The following is a 26,991-nucleotide window of genomic DNA, read 5'->3' as shown; positions in this document are numbered from 1 at the left end:
CCAGGCCAAAGGATAAAACCACTGACCCACAATCTGATGGAAAGTCTACACAGAAAAAAATGAACAGAAGAAACAGTTATGGCCGGTTCATTAACATAAATACATCCAAGCAGACTGTCCATAAAGGCACGTTAACAAAAGACAGTGTAAATAAAATACTCCTATGGCATGGGTAAAAAAAAATATATATAATAATAATCAGTTGTGGTTAGTCCACCCAAGGGTGTCACAAAGACAATCACGGGCAGTCAGGGCCGATTGATGGTTTTTGATGCTCATTCAATGTGTTCTCACCAAGACCATTTGGTTTCACCTCACATACAAAGACAAACCTCGGATTAAGTCAAGACTCACGGTAGGTTAATTGAAGACTTTAAATTGTCCGCAGGTGTCAAGTTCAGTGTGATGGCTGTTTGTTGCCATCTGCCCTACGCTTGGCTGGTTAACAGTCCAGGGTGTACCCTGCCTCTTGCCCAAGTGAGCTTGCATAATCTTCCGGATGTCAGGTGATGGCAGTTTTGTAGCGATATGGAGAGAAGAAGCATTTACAATGGACGGCAGTGAAAAAAATGTTTATCAGTCAACGTTCCGTCCAAGTGAATTCAATTCTCACTTTGATTAAAAAAAAAGGACATATTGAGATAGATGTGCAAGCTGGACAAGTTGGACATGCTCGAACTCACGCCCCAAATTTGCATTCGCTACTCTTATTGACATTAGCGACTGAATGATCGAATCAACTCAAATGGGTTATGCATTGTACTTTTTCTAAGACACAAGCCACAGTCTGACAAATGAAAACTCCAATTTGATGAAAATGGCACACGGAGTACACTTAAGCGTATGGATTGTTTCATTGTCCGCATATATTCACAAAGTCATATTCACTTATCTCATTCAGACATGTTGGCATGTAGTGTGCACCGGGGAGTTGACATAGCGCATCAACCTATGGAATCTTCCATTTTAGTTTAAAATACAGGAACTGACTTTAACCTCGAGAATCCTCTGCCATACCCAGGCCAATGGAAAATGTGTTCTCTTTGGTCCCATTTTAAATCTATCTGCATTGTGTTGTGCTACTTCTCATCTCTTAGGTCCGGCTTAAATTTGCAAACTCCCTTTTGCTTGTTGCTAGTACAGCGTTTAGCTGGCTTTTAGCCAGCCAACAGCAACACACCCACTTCTGGGCGTCCCTCGATTTGAGCGCGTGCATGGCTTTCACGCATGTGCACAGTCCACTCCACTAGAGACCTCAGATATAGGGAGATGTGACATTTGTTTTTCTACTTTCTTGCTTTCATAACTTTGCTGCTGTAAATTGGGAATGTTTCCATTGTGAGACGAATAAAGGTTTTCTTATTCTTATGTCAGGGCGGCCCGGTGGTCCAGTGGTTAGCGCGTTGACCTCACAGTGCAGAGGCCGTGGGTTCGATTCCGGCTCCGGCCTCCCTGTGTGGAGTTTGCATGTTCTCCTCGGGCCTGCGTGGGTTTTCTCCGTGTGCTCCGGTTTCCTCCCACATTCCAAAAAATATGCATGGCAGGCTGTTTGAACACTCAAAATTGTCCCTAGGTGTGAGTGTGAGCGCGAGTGGTTGTTCGTCTCTGTGTGCCCTGCGATTGGCTGGCAACCGGTTCAGGGTGTCCCCCGCCTACTGCCCGAAGACAGCTGGGATAGGTTCCAGCACCCCCGCGACCCTAGTGAGGATAAAAGCGGTTCGGAAAATGAATGAATGAATTATTCTTATGTCATCCACAAATCCCCCTCTCAGGAAGATTTGCTTTGACCATTCTGACTCGAATGGGAAACTACAGATTTGGTATTTGTGTTCAACGATTTCGATGTTGCCAAAATGGCGTTGTTTGAATTTGGCGCAGAATATTATGAGATGCATGACGTTAATGTCAGCAAGACTATCGGCACAAGCCCACCCGTGACCCCACGTGAGGTTATGCAGTATAGAAAATTGGATGGATGAAGTGGTCGTGAGTTTTCTGGAGAGGAAATCAAAGAAATTAAATCAAATTACCATCTCTTTTAAGTATGGACAATAATCTAAATAAAATATAAAAAGTACAAAAATCCATATTCTTTGAGCTCATGCGGCAAATGGACTCATTGCAAATGTCATACTGATCTTTCAGTGTTATGGATAATAGTAATGCAATGAGTATTGATCAAAATGAGAATAATCTTCCAATTACCATACTGCTTTGATTAATGACCTATACAGAGCGCCGAAGATGGATTCTTGAGCACTACTGTGGGATGTGTAAGTGTGGTGCAGTGAGAAAACTGGAGCAAAGTCAAGGTCAATGGCAGACCTATATCTATTTGTTAATGGATGAAGTAGAGTAGGAGAGCCAGCGCTGAGGGGATGATGATGGCGCTCCCCCCAATCACAGGACATCCTGCCAAGGCAAGCTGAGCCGACAGCCACTAAAGCCGAGGCTCCCCACATGTGCTAATCTCGCAGATTTAAAATGGGAACATAGAACAGAGTGCAGTGCAAAGAGCAGGACAAGCCTGTCTGATCCATGGCCGTATGTCTGAGTGCACGCGAAAGCAAGTAGCCCGCACAAGCATAAGTGAACCATACATCACGTATTCCAGCAACGAAGCTGAAAACATGGCTGCATACTTTGCAGGCAATCTTCAGATATGATGCTGATTTCAGATTGCAGCCGCTTGCAGAGTTTGAGAGCGAGAGAGTTAGAAGAAAATCACAAGTGAGTAGGTGGAAGAAGAAAAAGAGAGAGCAATCCCTTCCGTTCTTCATGAGGGCAGACTGGGAACCAGCAAGAAGCAGAGAAACCATGACAACCAGACGAAAAGCGTTGGCAGCCGACACGTGACAATAGATCTACTATTGGAACAATTTGGAGTACCTGGGGGGGGAGGGGACAAGCGGTGTACACACTTGCCACTGCCCTAGAAGACAATCACCATGAAATTCTAAATGACATAAAGGCATAAACAGCAAAGAAGAGCACTGCACAATCACTCGTGGGGAGGAAAACAATGTTTTGCTTTCATTTCTTGTGGTGTTTCCATTGTTAAAGTTTCCCAATATATCCAACCTGTACCATCCCAGAACCCTTTCGTTGGGGATTCTTGTGGTCGTAGGTATTTGTAGTTCTTTTTGAGGAGTGCTCCAGCACCCTTATATTGAATTTGAGCTCCCTTATACATTTTTATTCTTTTATCCGACTTTTTCACCGTGTACCTTTTATAACGAGCAAGAACATTTTCAGATCATTCCATACTGAAATATAATATTTTAACAAAAAATACAGCACATGCCTTGCCTCAAAAAAGGTTTGTCTCAGCTCATCCCTCCGCTCCCAAGTCCCTCTCACCTCTCACTGACAGTGCAATACATTTCCTTCCAGTGCTAGAGAGTCACAGCGTTAGGATATGTGGTTTTACCACTAAACACCAACACACTCTCATCGTTGAAATTCCTCATTTTTGCTGCATTTAATTATTGTTAGGAAGGAGGTAGCTCAGTGCTGTAAGTGGCCCAGTATTCTGCAGTACGGAATACCAGTACTTCTCAATTTTAGCTTTGCGTGTACAGGGACGTTTTGAGGGATAACAGGACTTAATTTGAACCCAAAGTACCCTCTATTGCTCCATTCCTCTCTCGCAGTCTGTGATACTCATACTTCAATGGCAGACCTGACCAACCTGTTCTGTTTCATCCAGTTTCTGAAGCCTTTTTCACAATGAACTTAGCTGGGCGCAGCGCGCCGTTATCAACCCTATTCAAAGTGTATGTGGTGGGGGTCGGGCAGCACGGAATGGAACCATCATTGCCGCGCATCTTCAGGACATCCGCCTCGAACGCAAGTCACTTTGAATTTAAAAATATATATAATTGTAATTATATAACCGAAAACTGTAATTCGACAGTTTTCGCCAGCCTTTATGGGACATTTGCTTTGCGGCGAGTTGATTGCCATTAACACTCCTAGTGGCTGATGCTAGAGCCACCGCCAAACACTGGCAGCAATGAAATATGAAAAACTGAATACAATACGTCGTCTACATTATTTAAGAAAAAAAAAAGAAAAGAAAATCTTTATTAGTCTCGCAATGGGGAAATTCCCAATTCATAGCAGCAAAGTTATGAAAGGAAGAAGTAGAACAACAAAATATAGGAGCTGCTGGAAAGGCAGCCACTAATGCGGCGCCATTTTGAAGTCAAAATAACACAACACAACACATAGGACACAGACAGTCGTGCAATCGTCACCACTTTTCTGCATACTTTGTTGTTTAGTCGCTTTTTTTAGCATCCTTAATTAGCGATTGAAATTGATTTCAGGACATTGTGTTGTTGATATCGATGGCAACCATATGTGATTTATCATAGATATAAATCCTGACTATCGATGATATACGCTGTGACATGATGCTTGGAACAACGTCAAGATAAAAACATTTAAAGACATTGATGCCCATATATTACTAGATAAGGTAAGGTGGACACTCGGGTGAAGAGAGGGGCGGAGCTGTCAACTGATCACCACCTGGTGGTGAGTAGGCTCCGATGGTGGGGGAAGATGCCGGTCCGTCCTGGCAGACCGAAACGTATAGTGAGGGTTTGTTGGGAGCGTCTGGCGGAATCCCCTGTCAGAAGGAGTTTCAACTCCCACCTCCGACAGAGCTTTTCCCACGTTCCGGAGGAGGCAGGGCACATTGAGCCCGAGTGGACCATGTTCCGTGCCTCTATTGTTGAGGCGGCCAATCTGAGTTGTGGCCGTAAGGTGGTTGGTGCCTTTCGTGGCGGCAACCCCCGTACTCGCTGGTGGACACCAGCAGTAAGGGATGCCGTCAAGCTGAAGAAGGAGTCCTATCGAGCCTTTATGGCCTGTGGGACCCCAAAGGCAGCTGACGAGTATCGACTGGCCAAGCGGACCGCGGCTTCGGTGGTCGCCGAGGCAAAATCCCGAGCGTGGGAAGAGTTCGTTGAGGCCATGGAAGCCGACTTCCGGACGGCTTCGAGGAAATTCTGGTCCACCATCCGACGTCTCAGGAGGGGGAAGCAGTGCACCACTAACACTGTGTACAGTGGGGATGGGGCGCTGCTGACTTCGACTCGGGACGTTGAGAACCAGTGGGCAGAGTACTTCGAAGACCTCCTCAACTCCACCAACACGCCTTCCTTGGAGGAAGCAGAGCCTGGGGACTCTGAGGTGGGCTCTCCTATCTCTGTGGTTGAAGTCACCGATGTGGTTAAAAAGCTCCTCGGTGGCAAGGCCCCAGGGGTGGATGAAATCCGCCCGGAGTTCCTCAAGGCTCTGGATGTTGTGGGGCTGTCCTGGTTGACACGCAACTGCAACATCGCGTGGTCAACAGGGAGAGTGCCTCTGGATTGGCAGACCGGGGTGGTAGTCCCTCTTTTTAAAAAGGGGGACCGGAGGGTGTGTTCCAACTACAGAGGGATCACACTCCTCAGCCTCCCTGGTAAGGTCTATTCAGGGGTGCTGGAGAGGAGGGTCCGTCAGGAAGTCGAGCCTCAGATTGAGGAGGAGCAGTGTGGTTTTCGTCCCGGCCGTGGAACAGTGGACCAGCTCTACACCCTTAGCAGGGTCCTTGAGGGTATGTGGGAATTCGCCCAACCAGTCTACATGTGTTTTGTGGACTTGGAGAAGGCGTTTGACCGTGTCCCTCTGGGAGTTCTGTGGGGGGGTGCTTCGAGGGTATGGGGTACCGAACCCCCTGATACGGGCTGTTCGGTCACCATACCACCGATGTCAGAGTTCGGTTCGCATTGCCGGCAGTAAGTCGGAAGCGTTTCCAGTGGGGGTAGGAATCCGCCAAGGCTGCCCTTTGTCGCCGATTCTGTTCATAACCTTTATAGACAGAATCTCTAGGCGCAGCCGAAGCGTTGAGGGGGTCCGTTTTGGGGGCCTCAGTATTGCATCGCTGCTTTTTGCAGATGATGTGGTGCTGTTGGCTCCTTCAAACGGGGCTCTCCAACTCTCACTGGAGCGTTTTGCAGCCGAGTGTGAAGCGGTTGGGATGAAAATCAGCACCTCCAAATCTGAAACCATGGTCCTCAGTCGGAAAAGGGTGGAGTGCCCCCTCCGGGTCGGGGAGGAGATCTTACCCCAAGTGGAGGAGTTCAAGTGTCTTGGGGTCTTGTTCACAAATGGGGGTAGGAGGGAGCGGGAGATCAACAGGCGGATCGGTGCAGCGTCTGCTGTGATGCGGACGTTGTATCGGTCTGTCGTGCTGAAGAAGGAGCTGAGCCAAAGGGCGAAGCTCTCAATTTACCGGTCGATCTACGTTCCAACCCTCACCTATGGTCACGAGCTATGGGTCGTGACCGAAAGAACGAGATCCCGGATACAAGCGGCTGAAATGAGTTTTCTCCGCAGGGTGTCCGGGCTCTCCCTTAGACATAAGGTGAGAAGCTCAGTCATCCGGGAGGGGCTCAGAGTCGAGCCGCTTCTCCTCCACATCGAGAGGAGCCAGATGAGGTGGCTTGGGCATCTGATTCGGATGCCTCCTGAGCGCCTCCCTGGTGAGGTGTTCCGGTCATGTCCCACCGGGAGGAGACCCACAGGAAGACCCAGGACACGCTGGAGAGACTATGTCACCCAGCTTGCCTGGGAACGACTCTGGATCCCCCGGGGAGAGCTGGAAGAAGTAGCTAGGGAGAGGGAAGTCTGGGCTTCCCTGCTAAAGCTGTTCCCCCCGCGACCCGGCCCCGGATAAGCGGTAGATGATGGATGGATGGATGGATGGATGGATGGATGGAGGTAAGGTTTATTGTGAACTTGGCTTGCGGTGTTAGTGGCGTGTCACTCTCATGCACAACATGAATAATTCTTGCTGTGGTTGGCTAGACTACTTCTTGACAGTGTACAGAAAATAAACGGGTACCAAAGACAGAAAAAAAAATCCCGTAGCATTTTTTTAACCAAGGTACTTGAATTGCTAAAGGATCGTTTCCCCCCCAAATCGGAACCATACCTTGGCGAACCAATGCCAACTGGTCTGATTGGTCTTAAAAGACAATGTCACTCGTTCGAAAGCTACTATAACATTGTATTCAAATAAAAACACTTTTTGAAGCGCTGCCATTGCGATGCCTTAATCTCCAGAGGAATACCGTATTTTCACGACTATTCGACGCACCGTACTAATGGCCGCAGTCTCATTAATGGGTGACATTTCTGTATTTTACACATACACAGGACGCACCGTACTAATGGCCGCAGTTTTACAGTGGTAAAACATACGCCAGCTTAAACATACGGCATGCATGCGCGCACTCTAACACGTTAGCTTGAAGCATACGGTAGCATGCCAAGACATACAGATAAGCTAAAAACACGTTTTTAAAAAGGCAACGAAAGCAGAACTGAGTTCGGGTGTATTTTATTTAGCCATCGTACAATGTTCTCACGTTTTTCGATCAATCATCACCCACAAATCCATCAAAGTCCTCATCCTCTGTATCAGAAGCAGAGGACTTCACATCTCAGTTGTCATTGAATGCATCTTATGCTAGTGTGAGTTGCTACGCATTGCCGAGCGGAAAGAAGGAGTACCAACAGCAAAGTCAACATTTCTCTCGTGTGTAGCTTTCCCACATTTGAAAGTAAAGAACAGAGCGAAACATGGTGGCAGCGCGTGTGTGTGTAGAAAGAATTGAACAATTGTGCAAGTACCGTAATCCATCAAAAACGCCGCGTTCCCTCTCGTTGTTGCGTATTGTGGCGTTACTCGCCTCTCACTCTTTGTAAAGTTGTGTTTGCCACCGATCATCCATTGTTCCCATGCCGTTCGCAACTTTACTTTGAACGCCAGGTTGATGCCAATGTCCAGCGGTTGGAGTTCTTTAGTCAAGCCTCCGGGAATAACAGCAAGCTCAGAGTTCATTTGCTTGACTTGTTTTTTCACCGCTGCTGTGAGATGGGCACGCATGCCAAAAGCATAACCGGTGGCTTTAAGTTTGAACTGAGCTTCGTAGGCGTGTCTTTTTGTCGAATTTATTTTCAGGGGTTCTTAGAAACCAAAACCGGAGTTGTTTTGCAACAATGCACATTGCCACACTCTATACAAGTGTTGGTACTGGCTTGAGGCGTCCCTTTAGCGTCCACTTACACGCCCACCCTTCACCATTGGCGGACTAGCTTGCCTGTCCTCTCTCTCCCTCTCTCTCTCTCTCTCCCTCTCCATATATGTATATATACACGCCCACCCTTCCCTGATTGGCCGACTTCTTTCCCGCATGCCTGGCCACAGTCACTTCCGCCTTCGGCTGTCAGTCAGATTTTGGAACTCAGCGCATATAAAGGACGCTCCGCACCATAAGGCGTCCTGTCCATTTTGGAGAAAATGTAAGACTTTTAATGGCGCCTTATAGTCGTGAAAATACGGTATATGGGGCATTGTATATGTATATAAATAATATATTATACATATACATATTATACATATACATTGTATATGTATATATATATATGGGGCATTATATATATACATTGTATTGTATATATATAAAGCGGTATATGGGGCATGTATTTCGCTATGGATAAACTTAAATTGCAAGTCTCCTTAATGAACCATGGGGGGAACTAAATCATGCCCACCATCATTCTCATGTATTTACAGTACATACTGCTACATCCATAGACTTTGTTGAATGTTTTATACTGTATCGCCCTGGTACAATGTCACACTGCTTACATACCTGCTCACAAAGCTGGACCAAACTGGACCACTTGGAAAAGCAGGAAAGACAGCATTTGTATGTGTACGTTTGTTTTCACATATGTAGCATATTTTGTTTGATTCTGAGGAATTTCATCCCAATTGTACAATACGAGAATGTTAAAGCGCAAGAGACTTTCAGAAACGCTTCACTAATTCACTGACCTCCCATTTAAAGATCAAGCCTTCTCCGCCTCTGCAGGTCAGCAATAGAGAAATGAAAAAAAGCCAGGACAGGGTGTGATGAAGGGAACGATCAATACTTTGCTTGACTTAATAATTTCACTGCACTCACAACTATCAAGATGTCCTTATGTGGTTGTATTCAAGGCTCCTTATTTTCTTCGACTACTGCTGCTGCGAGCAGTCCTCTTCGCCTTCATCCTTCACTATACTCCCCAACACTCCTCCACTTCGTTCCTCATCATTAATCCCTGAAAATCATCGGCTACATACATTCTGCCCAATCGATGCACTTCTACCAAGGTCTTGTCTGATTTACCGCATGGTTGAATCCCCGTATGAATCTTGACTGGCCGGCGGAGGAGGGGGGCGGTGTGCAAAGGAGAATGAGAATCGGCGAGGAGGGTGCCCTATGATGGAAATTGTCATCACAAAGTAATCCGATTCAAAGATGGAACATACGGATCAGATGAAGCACATATGAACATGCACTAATTTCACACCATTTAGGATCCATTTCGGGGCTGAAGGAGCAGGACTTTGGCTTTGGCCTGAGAATCACAACAGCTGTGCCCAGACAGGCTCAGCTTCCTCTCAGCTTCCTGTTTGCCCTGCTGGGTTTCAGAGCACCAACATACACATGCTCCTAACTACGAGTCACGCTGGCTCGCCACTGGGTCAAGCCTTCGAAATCGCTGAACAAATACACACACACACACACACACAGTGTTTTTTTTTCATTTATTTACCTCATTCGCCAGACTACAGTAAAGTCTCACAAGAAATTCTGAGTCATTTTGTGAACACTTAGAGTGGAGGTTATTGCTCGTATCCGAGCCCAGCATGGCTTTAATGGAATGTAATATAATGGCATCAGCAACAAGTGACAGTTTTGTGTTCTGTCAGCAGTGAGTGAACATTCCCTCATCACTTGTCATCATTGGGGAGGAATATCATGTAGTGTGAAACACCATGGGTTGCCACCACCAGAGAGGAAATCTTTGAAATTGACCTCAATTAACCACCCCAACTCACCAGCAATCAATGAAAAGCAAATTAACGTTTTTTTCATTATCATGGAATGTACCGCAATCCCGTAGCAGTCTTACCAATATGGCGGTGTGTGTGTGCAAAGATGGATAAAACATTTTGCTCGTTCTTGCATATGCATGCCCTGTAAAGTCCTTGCATGAACTACAACAGGAGCAGTGCTGACACAAAGATAAATGAAACTGCTAGATTCCGCAATAAATGCAGTGAACAGCAAACGAGAACGCCTGAGCAGATATATAAACTGAGATGCAGAGGGACGACACATCACAAGGGGCATTTTGTTGGGTGCATGTCAATATGAAGCCCCTTGAAGCTGACGATGTCCACTGAAGAATCCAGGAGCCTACACAACCCCCAGCTCACGGCTTGTCAATACCTAAATCTTGCAAGAACAAGGATTTACACTGGATTAAGAGGCCGTTTAGCCAAACAATAGGCAGCATTTATTCCGCTAATCAAGTTCCTACAGGATAAAGAAAGAAAGCGAGGAAAGAAAAAAAAGAAGGCATTTGGGTTTCAACTTCTGATGTAGAAACAATCAAAGTAATAATTTAAAACAAATACAGAATTGTAAGCTTTCATAAAGTTTCATTAACTGCAAGAAATGCATACAAATACCATCGACATCTGATGCACAAAGAGCAAAAACGGTTTACTGTGTTCTTAAATGGGAATGGAATTATCACGGAAGAAGCATGTCTTGTGACACATTCTCACATGAGGCAGGACCGCAATAATCACCGAGCAGACACACGGGTCTCACTGGGTCCCAACACTCGAGCACAATAACTGTCATTGGTGTAAGATTGTCTCCCAAGCCTCCGTGGCATAATTAATGAGCAGTCGCCCATGCAGACACAACCTACTGGAGGACCCTGTTCTGGCCCGGTCGGGTGCAGATACTGCACAGAAAGCAACACAACCCAAGGAAATACAGATAAGATGGCATCAAAGACAGACAAAAACTGCTTGTGTACAGCAAGCAAATGTCATCTCCATCTGTTGTTACAAGAGCTTAAAAAAAGTAAGATTATGTATCGGTTTACTGAACAGACAATGCAATGTGTGCAATGAGTCTGCATTTGTCAACATGCAAGGGCTATGTCGCTAAGCTCGAGCGGGCCTCGCCATTGGGCCACGTGATTGTGTGAGCGACCGGGGAATTTGGCTGTGTAGGGGATTAAATCAGGAAGCCAAACCAGAACCACTTTGGTGGTTGTGTGTGTGTGTGTGTGTGTGTGTGTGTGTGTGTGTGTGTGTCAGGACTAATCACTTAATGAACAGGGAAGAGCACCATCGCTCAGCTGAAGCAGAGGACATACTCCTCTCCTCTAATAACACCGGCCAACCACCACAGCTTGAGCTGGAAGGTGCCCACGGTCACTCATGACTGGGCCTGGTGCGTGAGGCGTGCACAGTTGCAGGCTGACCCTTTCTGAAAAGAGCTGGCTGAGAAAGCTGACATTTTTCATCAACGGTCAAATGGGATATTATGCATGTCATTAATCTAAATAGGTCTAGCGTGGATTAGCTGCATGGGCAATGCTTATGTAATTGTTTTCCGAACAGAATACATAAACCACGTGTGTCAGCCTTTTACTTGAGCACAAGTCAATGTTATTTTAAAATGGCAGGATAAAAAGTTGTCACGTGAAAAATAATTATTTAATAATTGTCTCTGCCAGACTCTGGATTTTACCTGTGAAATGTCAACACAGACAGCTCAGGAAGCAATTCTGACACTTGAGCTTATCTGTCCTTACATGGATCTTACAAACAAGCCTTGCCAGAAATCGGGACAAAATCCGCTCATAAATGCATTGTGAGGCACGGATGATCCAGGCGACGCCGTATCATTACCAGTCTGGACCCAGCAGACCTTTGCACCAGCAGCGTACCACCAACAAAGCCTCTCCAGAGAGCATACTGAACTGGGTCTTTCTGCGAGTGACCATTATACACAAGCAGCACCAGTGAGGACGGAGAGCCCGGGTACTTGTGGTGATATATTCATCATTAATCTTTTGTGGGAAAACACCATGCAACATTTATTTCTATTGTAGGACTGTGCAGATGTAGCAGATATATCATTTGTCGATTGTCCACAAGCGAACAACAACATATGGTACCTTTGTGCAACACTTGAGCTTTGTTTGGTTCTATAAAGCCGTTCGGGTCATATGCCGTGTTATTCCTCTGCAAAGCCAGCCAGAACGGCTCTACGTCACGTTCACGCGGTCGCCGCGGTATGCTTCAGTACACTGGTCGATAGTACGGCTTGACACCGTTGCCTGTTCATGATTATGTTTCGTGTCATCACATGATAATGGAATGCTTACACTGCGTGGCCATTCTGCCTTCACATCCAGTGACTGGAAATGCAAGCCTATCGAGGATTTACCTGACCGGAACATTAATGTGGCTAATTGAACTGAATTCTGATGCAGCAAAGTTTGTGAAAAGGTGAAGCATAAGGCACGTATCAGCGTTGAGAGGAAATCCCCACAAGCAAACAATCGGGAAATGCCCAAACCAGACCAGGGCAGGGGTGCAATTGAAGAAAACACTGGCCGAGAAAATGCAATTTACATGCATACGCGGCTGCTCGGCACGACCGACTGGGCCAGGTAGGTAGCACAAGTAACGCCTATTTGCTGGGAGGTTTTAAACAACAGATGGGAGGAAAATCTCTCATCAGAAACATGGGCTTTTGAGAGGGTCACAAGCACTGCATCAGAGCTTGCCTCTCCTTTTTCATGCATGGCTCACCTCACAGGATCCACACTCAGCACGACCAAACATCCCCTCAAATCAAATATGATGAAGTGAAGTCATGTCTCTATCATGAATTACAACCAAAACAACAAACTGCAGTGTCATTGGAGTCAATCGTGAGATATGTGCCCGTTTTTTTTCCCGGGAGACCACAAACATGCCCAGGGCGATATGAAGACAGATTCATGTAGCTCTTATTTCCCAGCACCTGTCAGGGTGGTATCCAAGGCACCACGTCGAGGAAACCCACGCCATGCAGCCACAACCTAGAGGAGAACCGTTTGACTGATTGCTTTCCTTGCCTTACCTTGCCTTGCCTTGCTTAGCCTGCCTGCCTGCCTCGGGACTAAGAATAGATCAATGCATCGGGCAAATTGGGATTAACGGGGATGTGCTCCAACCGGAACACGCGCGCGCACACGCCCACGGGAATAAGGAACCCAAAAGTTTATTCTCACAGTTCTACCGGGATGCGCGCATACACGCGTACACAACCTCGCAGTCCAAAACGATGTACAACAGCGTCACTTAAATCAACGACAGTCCTCCCCCATGCACCCCCCTCCCGCCCCCCTTGTCCCACGGCGTGAACAATGACTATATGTCAGCGGATCAGTGGGGAACAGCAAAGCACAAGGAGCCGCGAGAGGGGCTTCGATCTAAACACTTAAATGACGTGCACACGCTCCGCGCGAGCTCTCGTCAAATTACGCGAGCAATTAAAACCGGGTGCACGGAGCAAGGCGCTAACCTGTCTGTCCTTTGCCCAGCGTCTTCTCCAAACGGTACGGTCCAACGTAATTGGCATGCGGGGCTCCGCTGTTGTCTTTACCGGACGATGACATGACGAATGCGGATGCAGATCAGTTACTTTCTCGAACGAAAAGCAGGCGACGAAAAGCACTCGTCCTCCTCGGAGGTCCGAGCCGCTTTGAGATCTTGCTTTTAAAACTCCGCCGCCGTCAGCCTCCTCTTCTTGTGGCTCCCTTTCTTCGGCCTCTTTCCGCCTCCTTTGACCACAACCTCGCTCGGTGTCTGAGGAGACGAGGTTGTCCCTTTCTCTCCCCTCAGCTCTCCAATCACCGAAGATGAGCTGCAAGTGCCTTCAAAGCATTGTCGGAGCGAGTGAGCTGCGCTGCCTCGTTGCGACCGTGGGAGGTGCTGCGGAGGCGTGACAGATGATTGACGGTGGTTTTAGCCAGTCACAGAGGAGGCTTTGTCTTTCAGCCGCTGGACCAGCCCGAAGCCAGGGGTTCTCAAACTTTTTGGGTCCAGATCAGGTCACGTGTTTAATATGCGGTCTTTGCATACTTGAAATATGAACATGAAATGTGCATATTTTTCATACATCCGTTTTCTACAGCATCTACGGGCCGCAGGTGACCTGGACCCTACCCCAGCTGACTTGGGCGAGAGAAGGGCAGACAGACGTTCCACACTGAACTGTTCGCAGACAATTGTGCGGCACTAAGACACGTATGGGTAGTCATGCAAACATTCAAACTCTCATTCACACCTCGGACAATTTAGAGTTTTCAATCAATCTGGGCATTTGCAATTTCCCCATCTGGAAAAAATCATGTTTTGTCAGATTTCCCAAAAACTGGTGGCATGATCTGACAGTAGTATATTGTTGGTGTCCGGCCTGAGGCTCCTATGTCACTTGGTATTCTCTATTTTTGTATAAATAAATCTTTTGAGCTTGTGATTATGTGGCTTCAATGTTCATAAAGGTGAGCTGCCATTGGTTTGTTTCAGTGGCGGGTCACTGAATGAAGTGTTTGCTGTGTATTTTACTCAGTGTGCCTTTTTATCTTGCAGCGTGTGACCTTTTCTCATATGCCCCATCTTACCTTGATATTCTCTCTGCTGTAAGCTTCCCTGACAACGTTTTCTCTTGTAGGTGTCTTAATCTTTTTATGAGGACATACTTTTTCGTGAATTGTAACCATCCCAGTGGTTAATGAATCCCAAATGTTAAATTCATCATTTGTGGCAGAGGCTTTCCTCAAATGGCACCAGCCTTCACCAGCTCGGCACAGAGCCATTGCATCCTAGCCGCACATACACATTTTCTTCAGTTCCTGCTTAGGTATTTCTTTTTTCTGAATCTACTTTTCAGTATGTGCATTCTCCCATCCGGACTTCTGACGCATCTTCTGCTGAACCTGGAAATAAGTGTACAGCCACCAAAAAGGTGTGACTTGTTGAAGTCTGAAGCTGGTTGCATCATAGAGCATGAAGTTTTTTTTCCTGAGACTGGGCAATGTCATAGAAATATGAAAATCACTTCTCTAGCAGAAAAAAATATGTGGAAAAAAGTTGGCAAACGTCACTGTTTTTTTGCCAATAAATATGCTCTCTATTAATGTTCGGCCCCGCGACCCTGGTGAGGATGACGTGGTTCAAAAAACGAATGAATGAATGAATAATGTTCGGCCAACTGCAATATGTGAGGGGGACGCATTGTGGTTGTTGGGCAATCAGTGAGCATTATGGGGCTGGTGTGTCCTGGGCTGTCACCAGGCTGTGAACTGAATGAAAATGTAATAGATGATGTTTCAGTCATTGAAATCCAGGTCAAAGTGAGTACAATGGAAAACCTGGAAACTGGATGTGCTGTCATAAATTGTGTGTGATTTACCTTTTTTTTTCTCCCTTTCACCGACTGGTAGTCTTTGTCATAGCTCGGGGTCGTCACATGTTTACTACGTCGGCTGCACTGATGATGTGGCCAAGTATTTTTATTCATACATTCCGTGTATGGTCAATGATTATTCTTTTTTGGTTTGGGTCAAATATTGAATAATATGAACAGCGAAAAATACAACTTGAGTGGGTATACTGTTCATGTATCTTTCTTCCTGTTAAACATAGAGGATTGTTTTGTACTATACTTTTGTGTTGTAAAAAAACATCTTAGTAATACTCAACACACCATGTGGAACATTGTTTGGGAGATTTGAAAGTATTTTGGCCTTTGAACCTGGGTTGTGCTTGATAATCTACCCCTTGGGGGGTAGGGGGGGGGGTTGATCCAACTAATGAAAGGTGCAGCTGTTTGAAGTGTTTATAAATATTTATTTTGTATGGGATGAGTTTCTTGTCTCTGTCATTGTCCACTCCTTATGCTCTGCTTTTTTAGATCACCTCTGCAAACGCATGCACACACAATCACACACACACTCAGTCAACACCAACTCTCAAGTGATTGTGTGAGCGCAGCAGGGGGGAGCGTGTGTTGGACTTCCAATTCATTTCACACCCCACTGGTCTGAGACCTGTGACTGTGGCTCTGGACTCTGTCTGTTCCTCGCACCCTGAGAGGGCACAGATGTCAGGGGACGCATTCAAGAGACACACAAACACGCTTGCTCTTTCATACACAAATGTGTTATTTGACCTCCAAGTCTTCTTAAACAGAGGACAAAGTTAAAAGAGTGTCTGAAATAGCAAGTAGGAAGAATTGCATCATGAGCACAAAGTCAGTCATAGCCCTCAAAACTAAGCCCATTCCAAAGAGAAAAAAACCCTGCTTTCATCGCTCCAGAAATATAACTCATTGCATTTCACAAATGTAGTTGATAGTGGGAGCAATAACAGGAATGTCCAAACTACGGCCCGTGGGCAATTTACAGCCCGCAGTATTTATTAAAAATGACATTTGATTTGTTTAACTTCATTCTTGAACCAAGAAGGTCCTATTGAGATTAAAAACCTCTTTTACAAGGGAGCCTTGGCCAAGAGTTGGCCAAGCGTTACAGTTTCAATATATTGAAAATGACATATGGCAGCAAAAACTTAGTTTTGAACATAATTTAAAATGACATACAATTAGATAAAACAGTTACAGGTAAATTGAGGCGGTCACTCTCAAGTTTGGATTTCAAGTCATTCAATGAGATATGTTAGTTTGTGATGCCATATACCAGGTGCAAAACCTTTTCACATACTATTTTCCTAGTCGATGCAAATGCTCTCTTTACTGTGCACACTCAACCCAGACAACAATTTGCTCCTTTGTTAGCATATGCAGTGCGAAGTAAGCCATCTACAGAAAAAGAGCTTAAAAAGACCAGCATTACCTAATACCTTCAGCTAACTAGCCTGTTTGTAAATTGTGCCTGTAACAAAAACAGTTCTGCATGGTATCATTTGTTTTAAATCTCTGTGCATGTGCACGTGTGTGTGCATGTGTGTGTGGTAATAGTGCCCCGCGGGTGTTAAATTCAGTCAGACAGATTGACATACAGCCCAACTCACAACACATATTTATTCACAGCAATCAATGAAAAGTAATAATAGCCAAATTTGTGTCACTGATGGTGTCAGTACATTTGCCTGACTTCCATGCAGGGAGCAGTGATTGTGTGAATGTTCCTTTATGTGCCTTGTGATTGACTGGGGACATATCAGTGTAGTTGGCCCCACGCTGATGAGAGCTGGGATTGTCAGGAGACCAGTCACGGGAGGACCCAAATGCAGAAAGGACAGGGTAAAAGAAATGTTGAGATGATGGGATGTTTTTTTACAATGAGAAATAAGTGTTGGAAGTGAGCTTTGGACTGTAGGTGTGCGTTTGCGCTGGCAGTGCAAGATCTGAGTTTGAATTGGCAAGGAACGCAGGCATGACGGCACACTGGGAACAAGGAGCAAAAAATTGGCGATCAAATCAAATTTGACCAGGAATGCCACTCAAAATCCTCGAAAAGATTTACCGTAAATCATGCTTATGCACACATATGAACTCAGTGTGCAGAGACAGCAGATTTGAAGGGGATAGGTTTCAGCTGCCTGCGAGCCCGAACATGATAAACAGAAACATCGGATTGATAGGTGCACAAAGTCATAAAAACAAACAAACCATTAAATAAAGACAATATGAATCCAGTACCGTTCTCTCCTTGAGCTGTCTCCGTATCATGGTGGAGGGTTTTTTGTCTTCCAATGGGGTGATAACCCTAAAACATGAGTGGCCCACTATGACTTTAGAAAAGTACAGTATTTAAGAGTGAGATATTATGGGAACATCTTATTTTTTTGCTGGTATACAATTACTTGGGTATCTATAGTGCCAGCCCACCGAGTAAATGTGAAATGAAACAACCAAGAGTGTCATTCGTTGGCTCCCTATTTGTGAAACGTTGTCTTGGAATGAGCTATTTCGAATTTGACCAGAGTGTGATGTAACAATGATGCATAATAACCACCCACACAAGTTTCTCCGCCCATGACCTTGCACCTTGGCTCGACGAAGAGCTATAATTTTCAAGTCAGACTAGATAGAAGCAACATCACGCAAAGTGCAACGCGTGTGCAACATGTCTCACTCATTGAAAAGTAATTTGCCAACTTTGCGATGAAGTGCTGTCTCCATGAGTAAAAATGTCTGCTCAATTTTTTTCTTCAGTCTCTGGGCGGTTTGAAACCAAGTACATACATGTAGTTGCTCATGTAGTTGACGTGCCCTTGCTATTCCCCTGGTTGTCATGGTAACAAGAGCACATCAGCCCTACAGAACCAGTGGCAGTTCTGGAGGGGCAACGGGGGCCAGTGCCCCTGTAGCACTGATTCTGCCCCCCCCCCCCCCCCCCCCCAGAACGTAGATTACGCAGTCGCGCCGAGTCGCCGACGGGAAAGGTGGAACCAAAGTGAGTGATTTAACATTCTAGTCGGACCCTTTAGTGTGCTGCACCACTTAAAAGTGAGCGGGAAAATGAGAAGCAGTCCGCAGAGAAGGAAATTACCACGATGTGTGCGTGTGTGCGTGCTTGTGTGTGTGTGTGCGTGCGTGTGTAACTTTTTTAGTATCCCATTTTATTTTTATTTTTATTCAACAGGATAAATATATAAGACATTGCCTTTAAAAATTTGGATAATTATGTGCATGTAAAACATATAGCTTCAGTGTATTTGCAATTTTTGTCCCCGGCGTGTGTAACTTTTTTAGTATCCCATTTTATTTTTATTTTTATTCAACAGGATAAATATATAAGACATTGCCTTTAAAAATTTGGATAATTATGTGCATGTAAAACATATAGCTTCAGTGTATTTGCAATTTTTGTCCCCGGCAGGCTGGTACCATCTCATCCCCTGGCTTGAATATTCTCAACAGATGGACATGGCGTATTGTTACACTTAGACATGTTAGCCCTCCTTATACAGTTTTTTTTTCCTCATCACTGTAATGTTATGACTACAATTTTAAAGTTTGAAGAAATAAAAAGGCAATTCGAATCTGTCTTTTTAGCCCTGGGTTGAATGTGCCCCCCCATCAAAACCCCTGGCCCCAGCTCAGCTCCCTCAGTGAAATTGATCCAGAACCTCCACTGTACAGAACAGAGGGCAGGTGAGCAGGGGCTCGTTTACACGAGACAGAAACCAAATGTTACAAGTGGATGGTTCGCCACTGTGCATTTTGAATGTCAGAAATCTTTTATTAAGACACGAGGTATCTTGTAACCAAGCGGGGAAATATATCCGTGCATATCTATCTCTTTTGCAGCGAGTGGAGCAATGCAGTCCCGGTGATTGACAAGAACACCTTCTTCTTTGTAGCTTTTCATTAATAAAGTTCACAAGTGCATGCCCCAATTGAGCGGCTTTGAGGTTCATGATATGCGGGTGTGTCATTTCCCCAGCTGTCCTTCATCACACCATGAGCCAGTCTGTTTGGGGAGGTGTGACCCAAAGTGCCATGCAGGTGACTCCTTGATACCAGGTGGACCAGGCATGTGATTTCAGTGCCAGGTGCAGGCAGGTGGGCAGCTTTTCAATTATACATCACACCTGGCAACGGTGCTGGCAGCGGTACGACTTTGAAGTGTTCCAAGAACATCTGTAGCCTGAGTTTTTAATCACCTCGTCTGTTGCTCTTCACTTCCCGCTGACACCCCTCGATCCCCACCCCTCTGCAAAGAAATCAATGAAAAGTGCTGCTTGTACTGTATGTGTTCGGAATGAAACGTGAGCGTGTATGAGATGCATTATTTATATTTTCAAGTAGATTCAAAAAGCGGGACACGTGATTTATAATTCCTTCTGGATGTTTGAAAGAATACTCTCAGATGAGACTAGTTTTAAAACAGTCTAACAAGAATTGTGCATCATTACAGGTCAGGTTCGAATGGTAATTTTCCTCAATAACCAAACAGTGCTATAACTCAGCTTGAGTGTAAAATACAAATTTATTTCCTGTTTATTCTCTTATGAGATTGAAGACTTGAGATAGATTTGAGATGCCAAACCCCCCACAAAAGCCTTAGTTCATTGACTTTGTTCATTCTGTCACAAAATCAGGTAGATAGGGTTGCGTGGTGTTGTGGCAGAAGGCCAAGGCCACCGGGAAGAATCAACATATTAAATTAGCAAAGTTCGAAAAAAGGCTTAAGGTAACAGAGAAACATATGGAGCACACCATGAAACAAAATGTGATTTTAGAGGATTGACAGCATCAAACACAATGAACAGACACAAAAAGAAACAGGTGAAAGAAATACAAGCAAACTGACGAGACAACAAGGCACACCTTGACAAGAGGCGGACTATAGCTCAATCATTATAGCTGTGCTCCTTATTGGTTGAGCGATCACCCATTGCATGTTGTGCTACCCAATCTGCAATTCTGGCAAGGTAACACCACAAGTAAACCGACAAAGCTGATTTAGTCTCAAATTATATTACAAGGGTGAGGCTTTTGGTCTGGCTCGTGTGACCCAGTTAGGATGTGTCATCACAGTGAAAGCAGAAAAATATATGGACAAAAATCTGATCTGCAAGTGCAAATGCAGTGTAAATTATCAACAATAGCTTTCATTTGGAGTTCAAATTATACTGTCAACTGTATGTGTTTATGTATGGAATAATCTCAGCACCAGGTAAAATCTAAGCCAATTTCTACATCGCCGAACACAAGGTACCCCCAATATAATACACGCACTCAAATGTATTGTATTACAATTCAGTAAGTCTTTCCAGGAAGAGCAGATGCGCATGAACTCTCAGCCCTTCAGGGTTTTACAAAATGGACCAGTTAGCTCAAATCTGCCAGCTGTCAGGGGGTTAGTGGTTTGGCCAGCACTGTGTTTCTTGATTAATTTTGCATGTCATCCACATACAGTGAAGACTATCAGTGCTCACCTGCAAACATTGACAAACTGGAAGCGGGAGGGGGTGCATGAAAAATGGATCAAGATGCAGTTTGACCTCTATCTGTAAAATTGAAGGTTCCTACAGCATTTTCACAGAAGATAAAGAAAGGAAAAAGGGTGGCAGGGAAAATCCTCTTTTGATTGGATTTCAGCTGACACTATTTCTCAAGACATCTATCGTAGCCTACAGCAGAAACAAAGGGTTGCGTGGGCTTGCAAGGGGTACAAGAGGGGCACACTCTCGGGAACAGTACTTGGACATGATACTCTCTTAACCCCCTTCATCTTTTCAAGAGTCACATAGAAGACAGTGGGGGGGGGGTCTACATTGGATTTCATATCCATATTTTCTCATGCAGAACTGTGCACATGTACAAGTTGCTCATGGTACATTCTGATTAGGAAAGCCTTTTCTGAAGCTCTTGGGTAACTGAGGCCCTTGCACACAGGAGTGAAGCTTCGTTATTACTGTACACTTGATCCACCAGCATCTGGATGTAACTGAAACTATTAGTATTACTACATAAATCGGCCGCAGTACGTGAGATTGCAGAGCTGTGAGTCGGACCGGCTTATCTGCAGCACTGGAGCGCCGCAGGGGACTGTTCTGGCTCCATTCCTGTTCATCCTCTACACCTCGGACTTCAGACACGACACTCCAAACTGCCACCTTCAGAAGTTCTCCGATGACTCTGCGATTGTTGGCCTCATTACAGAAGGGGACGATCGGGAGTACAGGGGACTGACAAAGGACTTTGTGGACTGGTGCCAGCAGAATCTCCTCCAGATCAACCCTAGGAAAACTAAGGAGTTGGTTGTGGATTTCTGCAGGAAAAAGTCCTCATCAGCACCAATGAACATCCAGGGTATGGACATAGAGAGGGTGACCTCCTACAAGTACCTTGGTGTTCTTCTGAACGACAAACTGGACTGGTCTACAAACACGGACACCCTGATTAGGAAAGGACAGAGCCGACTCTTCCTACTCAGGAAACTGAGGTCTTTTGGCGTTCAGGGGTCACTCCTTAAGACGTTCTATAACTCGGTGGTGGCCTCGGCCATCCATTATGGCATTGTCTGCTGGTCAGGCAGCATCTCAGCCCGGGACAGAAAGAGACTGGAGCGACTGGTCAGGAAGGCCAGTTCTGTCCTGGGTTGCTCCCTTGACACTCTGGAGGAGGTGGGCAACAGAAGGATGCTAACTAAGCTAAAAGCTATGATGGCCAGTCCCTCCCACCCCCTCCAGCCCGCCCTGACAGCACTTGGTAGCTCCTTCAGCCAGAGACTGGTACACCCGCGCTGCAAGAAGGAGAGATACCGACGCTTGTTCCTACCGACTGCTGTCAGGCTGATGAATAAAAAATAACAATCATAATAATAATAATAATTAAATGATGTGAAGGAAAATTGTAAATAGTACTGCGATTTATCCATTTGTGTTCATATTGTATTTAATTGAAAGATGATTGTTGTTTTTTTTCTCTTTCTCCTTTCTTCTTTCTACATACATTCTTGCTGCTGGAGGCTGTAAATTTCCCCAGTGTGGGACGAATAAAGGATATCTTATCGTATCTTATAAACTATCAGTGAAAAGCCTCTCCAGTCTGGAAATATGCTGTAGCATATCATCCAGACGAACGCACACCAACAACAAGCAAAGCCACTTGAGCACAACACTGCCGCCTGTTGGTCTGCGCCATTCGTCAGCATACCCCCATTACAAGAGGAAGTTTTTTTGGGATCATAAAATCTGGAGACACGGTCATTGCATGATTCTACGCAGTTGTTGCGAAGCAAGCATTCTGTCGACTAACGCTGGCTCTTGCAGTACCAGTGGCATGATGAAATCTCTTTGTGCTCTCATCTGACCCACTTTGCATCTGTTTTACACAGCCCTCAAGTTGTGCACCCATACTGTCGCTTCACAGCCAAATATGTAAAATAGACATCTCTATCCTCTCGTGAGTCATAAGACAGAAAATTGGTTCCATTAGCTGCAGGGAAAAGCTTTGCTTCAAAAACCTTCCCTTTAAAAAAAATAAATAAACACATCGAAAGAGGTTCCACATATTGCAGGTACAAACCAGCTTTGATTCTGCTGGATGAAACAGATCAACATGGACAATACCTTACATAAATATAATGTTTAACGATGTAGAGTTGGTAATAGTGGGGAGAGGCTTATGATGTCATTGGGCAATTAGGATGGCAAGGCTAATTGCACGCCTCACTAATCACTGAAAGATAAAACACTTGTGGTACATCGGATTAAGACAACAACATTTACAGACGCTGTAATTAATGTTGCAGGTCACTAATTATGCATGCATAACCCCTGCATTCTCTCTCTCTCTCTATCTCTCTCTCTCTCTCTCTTTCTCTCTCTCTCTCTCTTTCTCCCCTGCCATTATCAATTGGCCTGTCATGAAGTGAAACATCTATCTATCCATTTTTATTATTATAATGTCTGTAAGGTTGGGAAGGGAAGAAATCTTTCCCTGCTGACTTTGGCAGCCAAAAAGTGAACTACACTAAAAACTCTCGACTGCTCACAAGTCAACCAATGGGTTGAAATAGAGACAGAAAACCATTCATGTTCACTTTCACAATTAAAGTGAGCGGGAAGTGAACCTCCGGTGCTTGCAAATGGAGATAGGCAAGTAACATAACACTACAGTGTAGAAGCGCCCGTTATTAATGTATTGTTTTAACATCTAGGCACTGAATATACAGTATGAAGAATATGTATAAACAGCATTTGATCACAACAGTTTGACAGGAGTAGGAATACGAGCAACTTGGAATGGATTTACCCAGTAAACAACTAGCCAGCTATCAAGGCTGCCAGTCTTATCCTCACAATATTCACAATATATAAAAATAATGTTTTTGTGTGTGGGGGGGGGGGGTTGTGTTTTTTAAATAAAATTTCAACCATGGATAGTTGTCCAATCCCGGCTTCATGTAATGAATAATCCCACTCAAGTATCGCTGATCCAATCAAAGGATGGAAAAATGTTGATGTCGCCCAAGGCCTGCACGAAGGCGCTGTTTGTCCATCCATTCATCCATTTTCTAATCCGCTTATCGTCACGAGGGTTTGGAGCCTATACCAGCTGCCTTGGGCCAGTAGGTGGGGTACAACCTGAACTGGTTGCCAGTCAATTGCAGGGAACATACATAGACGAACAACCATTGACGCTCACAGTCACACCTATAGACACTTTAGAGTGCTCCATTAACCTGCCATGCATATTTTTGGAATCAACCTACCATGCATATTTCGGAAATGTGGGAGGAAATCAGAGTACCAGGGCAAAAAAAAAACAGACAGGCACGATGGGAACATGCAAACTCCACACAGGAAGGCCAGGGCAGGTTTCAACCTCTACAGTGTGGTGCGCCTCCAGTACACAATGGAACGCTGAATATGATCAATGCCCAATGATTGCCTTGTCATGAACCTATGTCTCATCAGCTCTGTGAGACCAGCATGTGAAAAGGTGGCTCCCATTTGTTGTTAAGGCTTTAACAACCTGCATCTCATGTTCAATTTTAAATGAGCCAACACGTGCAAAAACGAATTCAACCCAATTTCTCATAACACAAGCACATGTCCCCTTTTATCACATGCCCGATAGCTTCTGTATGTCTGACTCTGTTATTTTGGGGTGAATAAAAGCCCAAGGTCAATTGGCATAAGCTCCAACTTACACTCTTACAACTTACACTTTGAGGGATCATCCATTTTCCAGCAACCAATTTGTTGTTTCTTTGTTTGTTTTAAATCAGGAAATTTCTCGTCAGAAATATAGCCATGTGCTTCGCCATTTCCCATATCTTGGTGGGAGTTACGGGAGGAACCAGACAGTATTTATTCATTCAAAATCACTTACAGTACATTTCTAATCATTTCTAAAAATGGCAATCAATTGGCACCAAAACGTACGAGGACATGCCGCCATTAGCCACCTGCAACTAACAGGCTAACACCACTGCCGCTGTCAGGGCAGCAATTAATGTTTGACAGCTGACTGAACCAAGGTTAGTGTGCAAAATTATCTTTAGTGGTCCAAAATAATTTCATACCGTTAACCTTGGCTAATGTACCACAATTTGCCCATCATGAATGAATGTTTTCCATTTGAGAGAAAGCCTACAACACTTGTGAACACTCATGTGCTTGCTGCTTCAGGTAACGTTCCATATCGTGCAATTAGACCAGTGATGTTTAGAAGATGAAAAACTTCCATCGGAAAAACTGTTCCTATCATACCAACAGTACTGCATTGTAACCTGCCACAAGAAAATTACAGAAACATCATATTGCGAACAGTGTTTTTGTCATTGTCTCAAAGGGTGTGGATGGATGGAGGTGGAGGAGGTGGCGCAGCAGAGATAGATGGAGAATGGGAAGGAGGCGACAGACGTGGGCAAGCGGGGGAGGCTCAGGTAACAGCGGCAGATGCCTTACCTGTCGGCCTTAAATTATGTCTCCATCCCCCACTGAGACCGCTCTCTCTCTCATTCTCTCTCTCTCTCTCTTGCTGTGACACACACATTCAGACTCTCGTGCAATTAAAGCCAACAGTTGGCCCCTCATTAGGCACAGGCCATCATGACTGTCCACTGTTTGTACCATCAGCCTCCTGCCTTGATCAGATTGTTGCTGGCTAGTCATTCATTATCCGTCAGCGGCCTGGGCACCTGTCCGTCATCGTCAGTCCATCATTTTTGCAAGCCGAAAAAAACTGCAATTGTCAATCCATCATGTAATTTTAACCCCTCCTCTGTCATCGCTTCAGTCAGTAAATTTCATTGGATCCTAATCCATCAGTAAAAAAAAGAAAGAAAAAATCATTGTCGAACAGATGAAAAAACAAAGTATTAAATGGAGTGTGCGATATATCAGTGTATGTAATACATCAAAGGGTATAAAGCTTTACACACACATACTCTCTCACATTCATGACACACACACGCACTAATTTACCAATCTTTTGAACTGTAAAAGTACAGTGTGTGGAACAATGCTGGTGGCTGCCTGCAGCTGTTTTAACTCCTAAAACGGCAAAAAGTTTGGCGTTTTATGAGTTGCTTGTTGTTGTCATCGTTTTCATCTTCTATGCGTTTCCATACATAGTCAATGGAAGCAACTTGTGCTTGTTTTCGCACGAGGCAGTCTTGAGTGTTAATAATTTCAACAAGATGTAACAGAAAACCACATTTTATATGCAAATAAATACACATACATGTCACACAGCCGGCCATCACAGTCACCGCATATCTTATTGAAAACAGGAGTACTCACACACACACACACACACACACACACACACACACACACACACACACACACACACACACACACACACACACACACACACACATACACACACACACACACACACACACACACACACACACACACCAAAGGGCTCAGGAGAGCAATAAAAGCTGACTAGAGTTAAAACAGTTGGTCAGGCCTGCCCGCCCCGGCATCTGTCGGACAAAACAGTGAGCCAACCTGTCATCTGTGAAAATGAAAGAGAGAATGGCAGAAGAGGGGAAAGGCCACGTGAGGGGACGAACAGCCAAAAGCTGGACAGACATAGTGAGGGAGAGTGTGAGAAGGATGAGAGGACCCCTCACTTAAAAAAAAAAAAAAGAACCAAAAAAAAGTGTTGATGGATGAAACGAGGGACAAACCTGACCTTTAGATGAATGATTTGCCTCTCCATCCTTATGTGTCACTGCCTCCCAACAATAGGGGGAAACGGGCAATTCCCTTCGCCCCTTCTTCTCTTCTTTCGGTTTTCCACACTACCTCATTGCTCGCTTCTGGTCACCCACTGCTGAACCCACCCACCACCTCCACACGCTATCCTCCCAGAGGGAATCATTTTCACTCTAACAATTTCAATTAACCAAACCCCTTCATGCACGCACACACACACACACGCGCATCATGGATATAAGAATCGCTTTTTATATCAGTCACAGGTGTTAGGGTCTGCAAACATATAATGAATGAGCTACTGCCATTCTATGTCACGTATTGTCATAACACAGACATACTGTCTCCTGTATGTG

The 26,991-nt window shown here is 45.0% G+C and overlaps 1 protein-coding gene across 3 annotated transcripts in view; it reads right to left on the bottom strand.

The window, feature by feature from the left end:
* brsk2a (BR serine/threonine kinase 2a) overlaps positions 1–13,889 on the bottom strand; it is a 196,639-nt gene extending 182,750 nt beyond the window's left edge. For 2 of the 3 annotated variants that reach the window (XM_052060055.1, XM_052060056.1), the window contains exon 1: positions 13,497–13,889. In XM_052060055.1, the coding sequence (XP_051916015.1) occupies positions 13,497–13,590 (94 nt within the window). In that variant the 5' untranslated portion in view covers positions 13,591–13,889. The remainder of the gene's footprint in view (positions 1–13,496) is intronic. The other variant, XM_052060057.1, reaches the window with a different exon arrangement.
* Between the last annotated feature and the right edge of the window lie 13,102 nt (positions 13,890–26,991).

Source organism: Hippocampus zosterae, chromosome 3 (genome assembly GCF_025434085.1).
Source record: "Hippocampus zosterae strain Florida chromosome 3, ASM2543408v3, whole genome shotgun sequence".
Classification (NCBI taxonomy): Eukaryota; Metazoa; Chordata; class Actinopteri; order Syngnathiformes; family Syngnathidae; genus Hippocampus; species Hippocampus zosterae.
This window is presented reverse-complemented; position numbering and strand designations above follow the sequence as displayed.